The following is a 15,689-nucleotide window of genomic DNA, read 5'->3' as shown; positions in this document are numbered from 1 at the left end:
ACTAGCAGAAGCAATGGCAAATGGTACTGACCAGTTACTAAGCATGCACAAAGCTGTTTGCTATGATACTATGCTAATGAAAAACTTTGCAAGGGAGCATTGTGGTGAACCAATCAAGAGCTTGCCTTGTCTGTGATCAAGGGAATTTGAGAAGGTATGTTCACCACCATGTTTTCATTATGCCTAGCTAAAGCAAAACGTTAGGGGTAAAAATGAATGGAAGCTGGCTGCCTCAGTAGTTCAGTTTCATGGGCAGTAGCGTTCTTGGAGTCAGCACTAAGGGTTTGTGTCTAAGGCTCTATAGAATGAAAGAGTCCTTTAAGAAAGTTTGGAGGGGAAAATGATAGAGATCAACTTCTCTTTGTGAAAGTCCACAATTCCTGTAGGGCTCCCAGTGAGAACTCCACTCTGGCTACCTCGCTTCTGCCGTTTGCTGGCGGCAATTCAGTAACAATCCTCTAAACAGTCACAGATGACTCAATCTGGAATCAGCCGGCCAACACGCTTTCCCAGTCAGTGGGAGAGACATCAATACCTCTCTTGGGTCAAGCTGTCCCTGTGCTTGTGTAGGCTGCAGCCCTGAGCCAACTTTTCCCATTGACACTGGAGAGAACATCTGTGCCCTTTTCACAGCTGAGCAAAGTGGAATGTTTATTTAACAGGCAAGCCAATGAATGGCCTCCTTTAAAGAAGATTCTTGGGTTACACTGTGGAAATCAAACTGTGATCAAGGAATCTGGAGTCTGGCAGAGAATCTCAGCCCTGAAGGCAAAAGTCTAGAAACTGTGGCTGTCAGCTCTCAAACAATTATGCTGTAGGTACATTGCGAGAATGAAACCTGAAAAATCATGGTCTACAGAAACACAAAGCTACTTCTTGTGAAGCACCTCAGTCCCCAAATAAGTGATTTTCTATACATCTAATGTTCAGTGGAATTTTCTCCTGAATGCATGACTCCATAATGCTATCAGTAGATAATTAACACATGCTGCCTCTTCCGAGAAGGAAATGTCAGGCAGAGTAACAGAAGGGTTGGTAGAGACACTAACCTTGCAGAAAAGAGTGTTTTGGGGTAACCCAACCCATTGATAAGGACTGTACTTCAATAGTAAGCACATGCCCTGCAAGCTGTAGTAGGTCCAGGTTTAAGAACTGGAATTTCTGGTTAAACGATCTTTTGATGTCTTGTATGGGGCTCCCCAACCTAATTTTGAAGCAAGCAGGCACACAAATAACACTGTTAAAATTTTGTTTCCTGGGTGCACAGGCTCCCCGATTTAGATTGGGACCATGGCACAAGGGATGAAGTGGCTTCAACCGCCACGTGAAATGGCTGCAGGGCTCCCATGCCCTTGGGAAGGGAGCTCCCTGCAGTATGTTTCATGGGCTCATTCAACTCAGGCCGGAAACCAGGACAAACATGTTGAAAATCCGAATGTGTGGTTTGGTCCCATGGGAAGAACATTCCGGGCCCCAGGCCCCAGAAAGCCCTCGCCAGTCAGTGTACAGTACCGAAGCAGATGGGTCAATGGTCTGATTGCGGGTAATGCAACTTTAAGATGTTCATAAGCGTTCACCATCTAAAACAGAGGCAGTCAAACTGCAGCCCTCCAGATGTCCGTGGACTACAATTCCCATGAGTGGCAGGGATCCACGGACATCTGGTGGGCTGCAGTTTGACTACCCCTGATCTAAAACTATCCTGCCATATCTGTTAAATTATGCCACTGTGATTTGTCAGCACCCTTGGCATTGTGTGCTTGACACAAAGTTGGGGTTGGACAGTGAAGCCAGGAAGTCTTCCAGTCTGCACATGCTGCATTCTATAGTAAGAGAGTTCTGGTGGTTTGCAAAACAAACACTCCCCCCCCCCCCGCCCCCAGACTTCACAGAAAGAGAAAGGAAAAACAAAATGTTGGCTCTTCAGAACTCAGGAAAAGCTTTACAAGTTTTTAATTGGAATCTTGCTTTCTAGAAAACTTACTTTAGAAGTTACAATATGAGAGTTTGAGTCAAATATGCATTTCTATCCCAACATTAATTTTCTTAACATATTTGGCAAACAGAACATGTTCTCATTTCTGCAAAGTAACATCTTAAGTCACGAACAGCAGCACTGTAAACAAGCTCGTTTTCTGCATTTTGTGCATGTGAAGCTCCCTCGTTTTGGGGGGGGGGAGATATGAATAATAATCTATTCATTACAAATATTTAACTCTCTTCTCCATAAAAATACCTGCAAGGCTGTTTACATCAATTTTTAGAAGTAAAAGGCAATGAGATTAAAAGTGCAATGCGAGAATGCCTCCATTCATTCTATAGAAGCAGCCAGTCTCTATTTTCCTATCACTGGGGGGGGAAAATCGCTGTGAGAAGAGGAAGGGGATTGTAAGCAACTTTAGGCCTCCTTTGGGTAGTGAGAAGGAGTGGCGGCGTATAAAAACCTACTCTTCTCTTCATCTCCTTGGCATTCTGTGGCCAGAGAAGAGGCACTACGCCACAAAGTGGCAGCAGTTTGCCTTCATTCCCCAGTCAGGCAAAGTCTGCCCAAGCATTTACCCTTGGGAAACGGCACCGTTTCAGTTCCTGACTCCTTAACCAGCAATACTTAGTCCTATAAGCTGCTATAAACTAGATCAAGCTTTCTCAAGTGGGGTTTCATGAGAACCTGGGGTTTCTTTTTAAAATATGTTTTTATTAAAGATTTTCATTAATAAAACACAGGATGAAACAAAGTCCTAAAGGGAAAAAAGAGTAATAAAAAAGGGGAGAGAAGAAAAGTAAAGCAAAATGCAAACGAATGTTGACAGCACAGTTTCCTGCAGAAGAATTAACCATCATTATTTCTATTTTTCTCTCTAACTTCTTATATTACATGATTCTTTAGTGCATTTATATTCTTATTAAGCTTAGTTTTCAAAGCCTTCAGTTAAAAAGTCATTTTTATCTGTCGCAAAAATTCCAGTAGGGGCTTCCAATCTTTTATGAAAAGAGCTGCTGAGTTTTCTTTCAGCAAGGTAGTTAATTTTGCCCTCTCAGCAAGTTCTCTTAATTTAAATATCCAGTCTTCTATCTTTCAGTTTCTTGGCGAAAATAGTCCTTGCTGTGAAAACCTGCGATTTCTTGACAGCCTTGGGTTTCCTGAATGGATGAGAGTTAATTATATTTTTAAAATTTGTTAAAAATTTATTGGGTGATGTGATCATATACATTCATTTCCACTTCCCCCCCCCCCAAAGTGGCCAATGATAGGCCTGGAGGGGTGGGAAGGGGGAGGGTGGGCATGTACACAGATACGCTTCCCAACCATAGTCTGCATGATCGTGCCTGTTCTGGGGTTTCTCAAAGCCTGAAGAGTGTTTCAGACTGTCTTATTAGAAGAGATTAAACAGACCTCCGGCTACCCTGTGTTAGGAGGCAATTGCTGCTGTGCCTGTTATTGGACCTCCAGATCAACTGGCTGGCTGCTGGGTGTGAGGCAGGTTGTTGGATTACGTGGACCACTGGGCCTGATCTAGTTGGAATGCTCTCAGGAGTAAGGAGAAAAGAATTAACTACACAGCAAACAAAAGGCAGACAGAAACATTAGGTTAGATTGAATTTATATTTGGCCTTCTGGCATGTGGGAAGCCAGGTTCATTTCCAATTCCATAGTTCATGTATTGTAGTCATTCCCCCACTACTCTTTGTGGGTTTCCCTTGAAGCCTTCGTTCAATCCTTCACAAGACCATCACTAAGTTGTTGCTTTCTTATAAACATGATTTCACTCTGTCCCAAGAGTAAGAGCTCATTTAAACTATTCCTAGGCATGCGAAAAGGTCGGCTTTATTTTTCATATAGAGACTCCCTGAATGAGATGAGAGAAGAGCTCAATTTTAGAACTGTAGCTGGCACAAGATGAGTAACATGAAGGAAATGTTTACTAAAGTCCAGCAATGTTTATGAGAAGACAAAGACATGGAGAAGCTCTAGTCTTATTCTGGTTGGCATGCCAGCTGTTGCCAAATATTGTAGGGGGAAATTCCCAAGTCCAATAACAGAACTCAGCCCCCCAGAAGCAAGATATGCTGACTTTCCAAGAGTTTCTTTGTTTTTTGTGGTTCTGGACCAGTAAATCTGGTGCCATGTCCACTAGCACCAGACAGCTTATCCAACAGATAACTGTGGAAGAAACCCAGCCACATTTTATTCCATCTGAGAATTGGTTTAATGTGCATCATATTGGCCCTTTCCAGACTCACAATTATTGCATCACTGGTTTTAAATGTTCTTTATCAGAGATGAAAGTCAACTCACATTGCTATTCTCATATAGGAGGTACCGAAATAGCTGCATCCCAATATGAATTTTCATGCTATAGTGGTCACATATAAAGATACTGCAGATAATTGTTGGTATTTTAAGAGGTGATTTTGTTGGGAGTTTCTTTTATTGCTGAGCTATTTTGTAAATATTCATACCTGGTCTGAGATTGTAACAATAAAATTGACTGCAGATAATTGAATTTCTTCAATACTGGACAACAATAGACAATACATATACTGGACAACATTAGACAGTATGTTCATGTTCAAAACTTTTATTTTCAAATAAAATTTAATTAACATAATTGATATAGGTTAAGAATACTAGTTTGTTTTTTTAACCAAGAAGTCCATTTACAAGAATATGCAACGATCTTTGTCTCTAGTATCAAACGTTGGAAGTAAGTATCCTGCTGTCAGTAACAACACATCTTTTTTCAGCTACCTTTTGTTCGTAGGTGACTCTTCAGTGTCTCGCGCTCCTCTAGGAGGATTTCAGTGCATTCTTAAAAGATTTTTCACATTTACAGTCACAGTTAACAAGCAAAACATGTGCAATTAAAAACAAACATGTATTTTCACCCGAGATTGCTCAAGTTTCCCCTTTTGGGGCAAACTCAGCTATCTTTGTTCAAAGCTGACTTTTCTTCATAACACTGATCTCAGGTTTTCTAGTTAAAATCTGATTCATCTTGGAAGATAGTTTATATTTTCATTTTCGGTACATTATTCACTAAAAAAGGTTGTGGGGAAACTCAGGGTAAACCCCTCTTCCCCCCAAATCCTTAAACTGAGAATATGTACCCCAAGGATCATAGATTCAAGGAGGTGGTCTGAAGTAACACAACAAACATTTAGTCCAATAGCACCTTTTAGACCAACAAAGATTTATTCAAGGCGTGAGCTTTGTCTGAAGAAGTGTGCATGACCACAAAAGGTCATGCCTTGAATAAATCTTTGTTGGTCTTAAAAGGTGCTATTGGACTAAATTTTTGTTGCCCAAGGATCATAGACAGGTTACCAGCATAGCTAGAAGCTGCTACCACTAAGTGACTAATCTTGAGCTGGTTATGGGAGAGAAGATTCCCCCACCCCCTCAAGAAATGTAGAACGCAAGCAGTGAGCCACACATTACCGACCGCTGTCATAAACAACATACCACTCACTCCTCTATAGGCATCAAAACTGACGTCACATAAAATTTTATCTAGGAGACTCCAGCTTGCCTCCTTTAAAGAACATACTATCTTCCCTTTAATCAAGGAATGATATTAGAAGGATGCCAAAGGATGCCTCCTCTCTTGTATTCAGTGCCATTTTAGTCACTTTGCTAAAGCATAATTAGAATAAATGAATGCAAATGTCCAAAGCACATTCCCAGCAAGAAATGTTTTGCAATACAAATTTCTTGATGCAGTCTCAGAATATCATAAATGGGAAGTTAAAAGCTTAAATCTGAACAAGGGGCAATTGGTTAGATCAATTAAGGCCATTAACAAGAGATGGTGGAACAAAGGAGCACACCCAAAGTGCACCTCAATTACTTTCTCCACCGCCTTTAAAATACATGTAAAGGTTTTAAGAAGAAAATATTTTGGTCTCAATCTAATAATTAACACAGCTCTCTCAACCATTTAATTATATTTCCCTCATGCTAAAAACATTCACATTTCTGTAAACTAAAAATCCCTTTCTAAGGACTAGAATAGATTCCAGTGGCTCTTTGACTACTGCAACAACAACATTGTGGTATAATGTTGAGTGGCAGCCTCTAATCTGGTGAGCTGGGTTCGGTTCTCCGCTCCTCCACATGCAGCTAGCTGGGTGACCTTGGGCTTGTCACAGTCTGATATTGCTGTTCTGACTGAGCCATCCTGTCAGAAGCTCTCACCTACCTCACAAGGTTTCTGTTGTGGGGAGAAGGAAAGGCGAGTGTAAGCCACTTTGTGACTCCTTCGAGCAGTCTAAAGTCTTCTTCTTAACATACTGTACAGCCACAGTTTGGTCAGGTACTGCAGATGCACTTGAACAACTGCTCAAATTTGCCAGATATGGCAGGTCTGCTGAAAGGGCAAAAGCAGGCCTCAACCAAAGTCCCTTTCAAGGCATAATTGCAAGAACCTCAGAGGGTTTCACTAATGCTACCAGGAATGTTGAATGAGTCCAGTGGAACCCTCAAGATCAACAAGGTTTAATTCTGGATATAAACTTTCATGTGTGTATGTGTGGACATGAGTCTGCACACTTAACTAAGGTTGTGCACTCTGGTGCGTTTGGGCGAGCACCAAAGCCTGAGATGGCCAGCGCTGTGGAGAGGAAGGGTACTGATGCACCAGCTGCCGCCCGCCCGCAGGCGCAGAGCGCTGTGACTGCGTGTGGGCACTGGCTGATGCACCGGCACCAACCCTCCCCTCTGCACTGCAGCGCTGGCTGTCTCCAGCTTCGGTGCTCATCGAAGTGGCCGAAGCGCACCAGAGTGCGCAACCCTATTTGGAACTAAGCCAAATTCTAGTCAGTACTTTAATTGCTAAACAATCACCAAGTTCTTAACCATGATGAGAGCTGAAAAATATCCAGTATTTCCAAATAATAAGTATGCCCCAGAATTGTGAAGCTTAAAAGTATATTTCATTTTTTTTAAAGCTTCCACTTCAAATCGCAAATGAAAACATTAGTAAATCTAAAGCGTTTTTTTTTTAAAGCCACTTCTCTGCAAACTCCATTACAATATGGTACAACTGGAAATATATACATTATGACAAAATGCACTTGGGATTTTTCCTGCATCATATTATAACAAAGCAAATGAATGGTACGGAATGTATGGATTAGAGTTTGCAAAAGGAAAGACTTTGGTGGATTACAACAGTAGAACAAGTATTTCAGTCCCTGATGCATTTATAAGTGCCAAGCAAGTTGTATTACTGAATTACTTTCGAGACTAACACAAATGTATTCCAGTATAAATTCTCACAGACTATAGTTCACTTCTTCAGATGCAATAACTGAATCCTTGTCATGCAGGTATTTTATATCTATATACTGAGGATTCATTCACTGGATAAGAGTCTACATTTATTGCATCAGAAGAGCTGGTCTCTACTCTGCAATAGCATATGCTGGAATTAACATTTTGCTATCTCTAAAAAATCACAAGCTGGGTTGTCACTTTGAGACTAACATGTCTAGTCTACTGGAATTACTTGGAAGTGTTTGAGATGGTAATCTAAAAGTTTGATAGGAAAGGGGATTAAGAAACGGGAAACTGTCATAGGAAATATCCCTGGTTAATGGTCACTCTTAATGGCCCCATCATTTTCAGAATATTAAAGTGTTACCATTATGTTCTCTTTAGGAGAATGAATAGATTTCTCTTCTACAGAAAACTTAAGTTTTTAAACACATTCATTTCACAGGAATAAGAAACACTAGAATGGTTGTGAAGGTTGTGTAATCACCATAAGTAGGGGGGTGCGGTAATGATCTACAAATCCAATGATATAGGCTAGATATCAGGGGGGAAAAATTCACTGAGGAGGTGGTGAGCTCCCCCTCACTGGCAGTCTTCAAGCAAAGGTTGGATACACACTTTTCTTGGATGCTTTAGGATGCTTTGGGCTGATCCTGCGTTGGACTAGATTGCCTGTATGGCTCCTTCCAACTCTATGATTCTGTGATTCTATGATATTTAAGATATGAGGCTATGCAGTAAAACTACAGGACATACAAAAATGGAATGACAGTGCTCTTGGACACAAGACTGTTGGTTCTGCTAACTTGTTAAACCATGAGAACTCTAGGTCTTCTTTCAAAAGTAAGTATTTTCCACCATACTAATAAGCATTTGCAGAGAGGCAGCATATTTTAAAGTATAAAAATTTACCCTTGAAACATTCTGTCAACTGTTCTTTTTTCCTTTAACATTTTAATCAATATCTGTGGCAGTGATGCTTGTTCCCAACAAACATAGAAATTTGAAAGCAGGCAAACTATTTCCACAATATTTAAACTTTGGAAGATGTATCCTTCCAGTTGCTGTAATAAAGGGTGGCATAGTAGGAGAGAACTCTTGTCTATGAAAACATCATCCCAGCAGAGCACTCCATGGAATAAGAAAATTCACAAGCAGCTAGGTGAATATATGAAAGGTTAAATTGGCTTGTGCTTTGCAGTATTTTCTGAGAGAGAACAGTATGCCTGAAATTTTTTAGAATTCATGCATAGAAAACTATGGCCTGTTATTATGAGGACAAGTCTTTGAAGCCTAGAGCTCTCCTCCCCATCCCTGCAAGCAACACAGAAATTAATCATTTCCATTCTTGTGACAGGCCATCATGGGTTATTATGCTGAGTCATAAACTATTGTGTATCTTCAAGTCTTGCTTGAAATCCTGGCTCGGTTCATGGTTTGCATATAACAACTGATTTTCTAAGAAAGCAGGAAGCATTCAAGCCAATTTATGTACAATGGGAGGCTGAGTGTAAGCACAGGCATTTCCAAAAGTTATTCCCATAATGATAAAATATGGTGTAATTTGTCCCGTTTTCTATTACATATTTTACCATTTCAGTCTTTAGTTTACAAATACATTGAGATGGGTATTAGCCATAATATCACATTTTGTGTACAAAGAGTCAACTAGCACAATTTAAGTTACAAGAAACCCAGGGTGTTATCTGCCCACTCATAAAGCAAAGAAAAATAATTGACATATTTTGTTATCGTTATTTTCCTAGAATAATTTGTAATCATTTCTGAAAATAGAATTAATGTATGAAATAATGGTATGCTGATTCCCTTATAGAAATTGTGCAGTTAGTATTTAAAACTCCTGGTTGTTGAATATGCAAAAATCAAACAAGCACAAAAATCTCCTAATCAATGAGTAAATTCTGCTTGGAGAACAGTTAAAAAAAGGAATCTCACCATCTAACTCAGCAACAAGAGAAAGCAAGAAGAGCAGGATTACATATTGTTTGACCACAACTCTCTTGCCAATATGAATATCTGAAGATGGAATGATAAAGCCGCAATGGAGTTCTTCTTTGTGGATTCCACAACTTGCTCATGAAGCTCAATCAGGGCTACCATTGCAAAACTTTTTCTGCTGGAGCTTTTGCTGATCACGCATATTGGATGGAAGGGAACTTTGAACTTGCTTAGGGGTCTGAAACTGCCAGCAAATCTTCTATTTCTTTGTTACTTTCTGCATCCTGGAGCAAAAGAAAATGAAGGAAGTTCAAGACTAACTGGTTTAAAGTAACTACAATGAACAAATTATTTTCTTTTTTTGTCCTGAATTGGCACTGAACAAACTCCTCCTCGGTGGAAATAAATCCTGAATATTTTTTTCCTCTGATCTCTCTCATTTATATTCTAAGCACTGTGCTCAAATTTCTCCTATACTTTTGCTCCACGTATTCTTCTTTATGGGTGCAGTGGAGGCAGTCCTACAGAATTTGCTCCCCTCACGCTAGGCACTTGTTTGCACAATTCCAACAGGTCTACAGTGCCCAGCACATGTTCTACAGAACCCAGAGAGAAAAGTGCGCAGAGCAAAGCACAGGATCCAAGCCAGAGGCTTCGAGCGTTTTCCCTGTCATAGTGGCTAGCAGTGATTCCAATAGCATCTGCTTCTCTGCCTATTCATTTATCTGCATGAAGAAAAAAGTGATTTTGCCACCTTCAGTTTGCAAGACCTGAGCAAGACTGTTAATGATAGGATATTTGGAGGTCATTAATTCCTAGGGTCAGCTAAGTCAAAAGCACCTTGATGTAAGCTCTTTCCTTCCCTCAAGAAACATTATATGTACTGCAACACAGAACAAATTTCCCCACTAGAAGTTAAGTCTTCACCTTAAAACCCCAAGTCTACTTCATTCTTACTAATATTGCTCCTATGAATGTGATTCCCTCTCCTTAAGCACTTTGACGAATTTTCCCTCCTACTCAAACCTTTCAATTTTTCAGAGCTGCCCAAATGACAAAGCTAGACTTTGCTTGATTGCTGGCATTTCCTGTTCAAATCTGTAATTCTTCTGCCTGACATCTGCTGTCCCTAGAGTTTAGCATGCAGCAGCGAAGTTGCTAGCACTATACTACATTTCTTTCTGTAGGTGACAGAAATGTCAGGCCTACATAACATCAGATATTGGGAAGTTGCTGATGCTTATCTGTTGGTTAAAGTGCAGCTGAATAGCTCTATTTTAAGATTTATTAGTTGAAAATCCTTGTTTGTTTCAAAATGATAATTGCATAATACCATAAGCCTCCGGGGAGGGCGGTATATAAGTATGATAAATAAATAAATAAATAAATAAATAAATAAATAAATAATCACGACGGGATGGATATTCCAGCTAAAGCATGGCAGAATGTATATGGAATGGACTTAGAGGTGAGCTAGTGTGAAAAGAAATGAAAGCAGACTGATTATAGGACTGGAGGATTCTACAAATGTGGGAGCAAAACAGCAAGGAACAACACAAAACATGGGGAGAGAAATACAGGTTAACAAATGCTTTTTTATGTTGCTGAAGAGAGGGAAAAACAATTCAAGGGAAGGCTCAACAAGATAAAGCCACTGACATTCCAGAGGAGTGACAACAACAGAGGCAACCGTTTTAGTTTAAGCCACAGACAGGAAGAAATAGATTTGGGAACACTGAACTAGTCACTGGTAGGCACACCCAGGACAAGGGAAGACAAAGGAAAAAGCAGAGGGAGAATACAGAAGTTGTGTGCCTGAGAAACTGATGAATCTTTCTCTCTCTCTCTGGATTCTGAAGTGCAGAAAAGCGATTTTGCCTAACTCTTAGAATTGACACGCGCTCAGGCCTCTTTTTGGAAAGGCGTAGAGGAAATAGAACATATTGTGTAGACATACAATAAAAACAAACATTTATTTTTCCAGGGGTTTGTTTAATAAGTGTGTACTGCAGTCCAGATTCTTATACTGGAGTAGTTAACTTTCTGTATTTTTTTCTGAATATTTACAATGACAAATCTAAATAAGTCACATCCAAGTTTACTTAAGTGCCACTGGTGTCTATGTGGATTCTGCAAATTTCATTGCTGAAGGATTACAGCTATAGGCTGTCAGCAATACACACTGAGCCCTAAAGAGCGATGCTTCGGAAGCTGTGTTGCTCCCTTCAAGGAGCCACCACTGCCCAGGGATTGTGGGAAGAGGAGACAGTCTCAGCACAGCTGTACCCAGGAGTCTAAGAGAGCCTCAAAAGATCTGTAGCTCCTGCCAGAACACCTGCAAAGGCCAATTCCTAAGGAAAGTGTTGAATTTATACATCTCCATTTACTTTCTTTAGTACCTCTGTGACTTAATATTCTAAAAAAATATTATCTATTCAGATATAACAAATTAAGTAGTTAGGTTTTGCCTAGCAACTTCTAAAATAAAATTTTTCCCTTCATAGTTTTGCCATAATGCTGACTGTGACCTTATGGCTTTGAAGTGGACTTACAGAATTGCCCACTACAGTTATAATGAAGCATGTATTTAGGTCAGAGCAGAAAGACAGAGATGGGTTTTTGTATCCTGCTTTTCACTACCTGAAGGAGTCTCAAGGGGGCTAACAATCACCTTCCCTTTCTCTTTCCACAGCAGACATCTTCTGAAGCAGATGGGACGGAGAGAGCTCTGTGACTGGCCCAAGGCCACCCAGCTGGATGCATGTGGAGGAGGAGGAACTCAGTTCTCCAGATTAGAGGCTGCCGCTCTTAACCAAGCTGGCTGACAATCATGAAAGTGCTGACAAGAATCCTCATACCCCTCTGCACAGTAGCCCTTTCCAACCATGGGAAAGCTTATTCACAGGGTTCTGGGACCAACAGCCAAGCATGTCAGGAGGTGGCAGCAGGGAGAGGATGAAATCACCCTGCCTTCTCTCCTTCATGAGTGCTGACAGAAGCAGAAGAGGATGGTTCCACCTCCTTCCTAGTGCAGCATCCTGATTTGTGAGTATATTTAGCCCACATGGGTTCTGTGACACCCCCACGAATAAGCTTTCCAGTGGTTGGGAAGGACTGCCGGGGGGGGGAGGGGGGAGGGGGGAGGAGGAAATGCAGAAGCACCAGAACCCATGAATCCGAGGATCTCTGGCTGCAAACCAACACGGATCTACAGTTGCAGGCAAATGCAACTTTATAACAAATTTATATATATACAAATTTATAACACAGCCCATCATCACTTGAAAGCATTAAGTCAGGTATGCACATAATCTGTCAAAGATCCTACCTCTTTTGTGATCACTGGCAGCTCTGAAGCCAAAGTCAACCAGTGAGTAGCTGCGGAGTTATCCCCCAGTTCCCTGTAGCACTGTAAGATAAACAGGACCAGAGTAACACTAGAAAATAGTTAAAATGTCTTGGCGAAGGAGTTATCATTCCATCAGCGAAAAGTTCCTTATATCTTTCAGACACTAACAGAGTTTATTTTTTTATATGAGAAGATCCAGTATAACTTTCAATTAGCCGAAATATATCTTTATACTCTGTTCAGTTAACCACTGAAGTAGATACCATGTATTGTTGGGAAAGTTTGAGATCTAGAGAATGAGTTTGGGGCCATTCAAATTTTCAGCATAGAAAATTTTGAAATTGTGGGTTAGAAACATTACCTATTTAATGCACCAACAATTAAATGAACATTAAAATTGTAACACGCATAGGAATGTGTGCATAGGGCAAAATACTAGACTGCTAAGTTTAAAAATGTCAGATTTTTGTATCATGAGTCCAGTGGCACCTTTAAACCAACAACATTTTATTCAAGTTATAAGTTTCCATGGGAAAGCACACTTCTTCCCTTACACTTAACCACTTCACTTTCCTTCACCATTACATACAGGTCAACCAGGGATTCCCAACCAGGGCTCCCAGGAATCATGCGGCTCCTAGGCTTTTCCCTATATCCTGTCTTAATGGGCTTGGCCACAAGTTATTCCCAATAGGGAACCAGCTGCTTCCATTGATCTGGGGGTGGCATTCTTGTGTGGTTACTGTGCCTAGGAAAAAGGGAGAGAGCCTGGACACCTATTCCTGCCCCAAACTGCCCTCTTCCCTGTCCTCTTCAGGTGTGGTAGGGAGGCTCAGTCAGTTGGCATTACAACCTGCCTGGTTCCAGGGCTCCTTGAAGCCTGGAAAACATTTCAGGGGCTCCTCCACTGTCAAAAGGTTGAAAAATGCTGAGCTGTGTGTGTGTGAGGGGGGGGGGGTAGTTGCCACCAAGGGCTAGTTAGAATCAAGATGCATATGTGTTATTACCATGAGGGTATCTGGATATATGGACTCTGTTCTATACCCCACTTTTCTCTACCAGGAGTCTCAAAGTGGCTAACAATTGCCTTCCCTTTCCTCTCTCCACAACAGACACCCTGTGGGGTGGGTGAGGCTGAGAGAGCCCTGATATTACTGCTCAGTCAGAACAGCTTTCTCAATGCTGTGGGGAGCCCAAGGTCACCCAGCTGGCTGCATGTGAGGGAACAGGGAATCAAACCCTGCTTGCCAGATTTGAAGCTGTCAGTCTTAACCACTACCGCTATGCCATCAACAGTCCTAGAATACAACCTTTGAACAACCTTCCGTAGTATACTATTTTAGCCATCATGGATGTGGATATGTGTAACCCAAAATCCCACACAAAGATGGATTACAAGTCACAAGGAATATTATTTCTGACAACACCACAGCTGGATTTGCAACCAAGCTGTACTATTTTGTTCTCACCCATAACCACTTTAAATCTGGTGACAACTTGCTCCTACAGAGTAATGGTATAACCATGGGCACCCACATGGCCCCACCGTATGTTAACAAATTTATGGCTGACTTAGAGCAGCGCATCCTAAACCCCTATCTGTTCACACCTCACTTATACCTGTGATACACTGATAACATTTTTGTGTGTGGACATATGCCCTGGCAGCAGGCAATGACTTTCACCCCACCATCAATGTGACAATGCACCAATCTCTGCAAGAAATACATTCCTGGACGTAAAAATAAACAATGGACAAATAGATACCACCTTATACCAGAATCCTGCTGACTGACACACATGCCACCATCCTAAACATACCAAATGATCCACTGTTTACAGCCAGGCTCTCTCTATATAATTTATATATTTTTAAATTTATATTTCAATTTTTAGCCCGCCACTCCTGGGGTGGCTTGTGGCGGGTTACAGCAGATAAAAATTCCCAATAAAATACCCCTAAAAATATACAGACAACAATATTCTATCCAGTATCCAACATCCAAGGCATATGCGGCGATATAAAAACAACTAAAATACACCCCTAATAACAACTCTAGGGGTGGGCATGGGGAACAGATCTCAAGCTGCCCATAGGATGGTCTAGGAGGGGGTCCAGATCTTCCTGGCACGCTGGCCTCAACCTGGTGGAAGAGCTCCGTCTTACAGGTTCTGCGGAACCCCGAAAGATCCCGCAGCTCTCCCAGGAGCTCATTCCACCGAGCACGCTTCCCTGGGGCCGGGTAGGACTAGTAAGTTTGTCCCCGCGGAGCACAAGGCTTTGCGGGGGGCATGGGGCAGAAGGCAGTATCTATTCCAGTTCTACAGTCTGAAGTTCTCAACTGAAGGATCTACAATAAACCTTTTGGGAACTAAAATATCCATCAGACAAGTCAAGAAACAGATTTAAAAAAAAAACCCAGAATGGTACCCTGAGAAAAACCCCAAGTCAATAATAGAATATTAAACTAGCACACTATTCTCAATACAAATTAAATTATTTGCGACTTTGGGAATAGAGCAATTTCACAGGAAGTTCAGCTACACTTTGTCTGGTCCCTCCTCAGGCTGCTGTAACAAAAGCCACTTGTCTTTAAGCATCTGTAGTCTGCAAATGGAGGTCACAGGAATGGTACACACAGGAATTTCAGCACTTGGGATATTGTTACTCTGTTTATGAAAACAAGAACACTTCCCAAGCCTTTTGTATAAGCCAGCTGTAAATAACCACAGTTCTTAAAAATACAAATGGCACTCAACCTAAATTTCATATGTGATCTTAGATACAAGTGGAAATAACTTTACAGCTAACTAAAAGTGTTTCAAGAGAATATATTTAGGATTGCTGCTTTTAACAGGAAAAGGCTTGTAGTCATTTAGCTGATTGATTTGCTACCTGATCAGTTTTAACTGGCTTGGCTTTGCTGTATTCTCCTCTTGGTTCAATTCACATTCCCAGGTAATCTTTGATCAAAGCTTATTTGCAGACATTTAAACTCACTCACGTAAACAAGCTACAGCTCTTCTAGGAGAGATGGCAATAGTGCTGTCAAATCAATTTATATACTTACAAAATTTCTCTGAACATACAAGTATTTGTTTGAG

At 41.0% G+C, this 15,689-nt stretch overlaps 1 protein-coding gene across 3 annotated transcripts in view; it reads right to left on the bottom strand.

Annotated features, from left to right (window-relative positions):
• Positions 1-4,564: 4,564 nt before the first annotated feature.
• Positions 4,565-15,689, bottom strand: part of RMDN3 (regulator of microtubule dynamics 3) — a 41,576-nt gene continuing 30,451 nt past the window's right edge. For all 3 annotated transcript variants that reach the window (XM_077322858.1, XM_077322859.1, XM_077322860.1), the window contains exons 12-13: positions 12,564-12,644; positions 4,565-9,519 (exon numbers count right to left, since the gene is read on the bottom strand). In XM_077322858.1, the coding sequence (XP_077178973.1) occupies positions 9,466-9,519; positions 12,564-12,644 (135 nt within the window). In that variant the 3' untranslated portion in view covers positions 4,565-9,465. The remainder of the gene's footprint in view (positions 9,520-12,563; positions 12,645-15,689) is intronic.

The sequence above is a fragment of the Paroedura picta genome, chromosome 2, assembly GCF_049243985.1.
Source record: "Paroedura picta isolate Pp20150507F chromosome 2, Ppicta_v3.0, whole genome shotgun sequence".
NCBI lineage: Eukaryota > Metazoa > Chordata > Lepidosauria > Squamata > Gekkonidae > Paroedura > Paroedura picta.
This window is presented reverse-complemented; position numbering and strand designations above follow the sequence as displayed.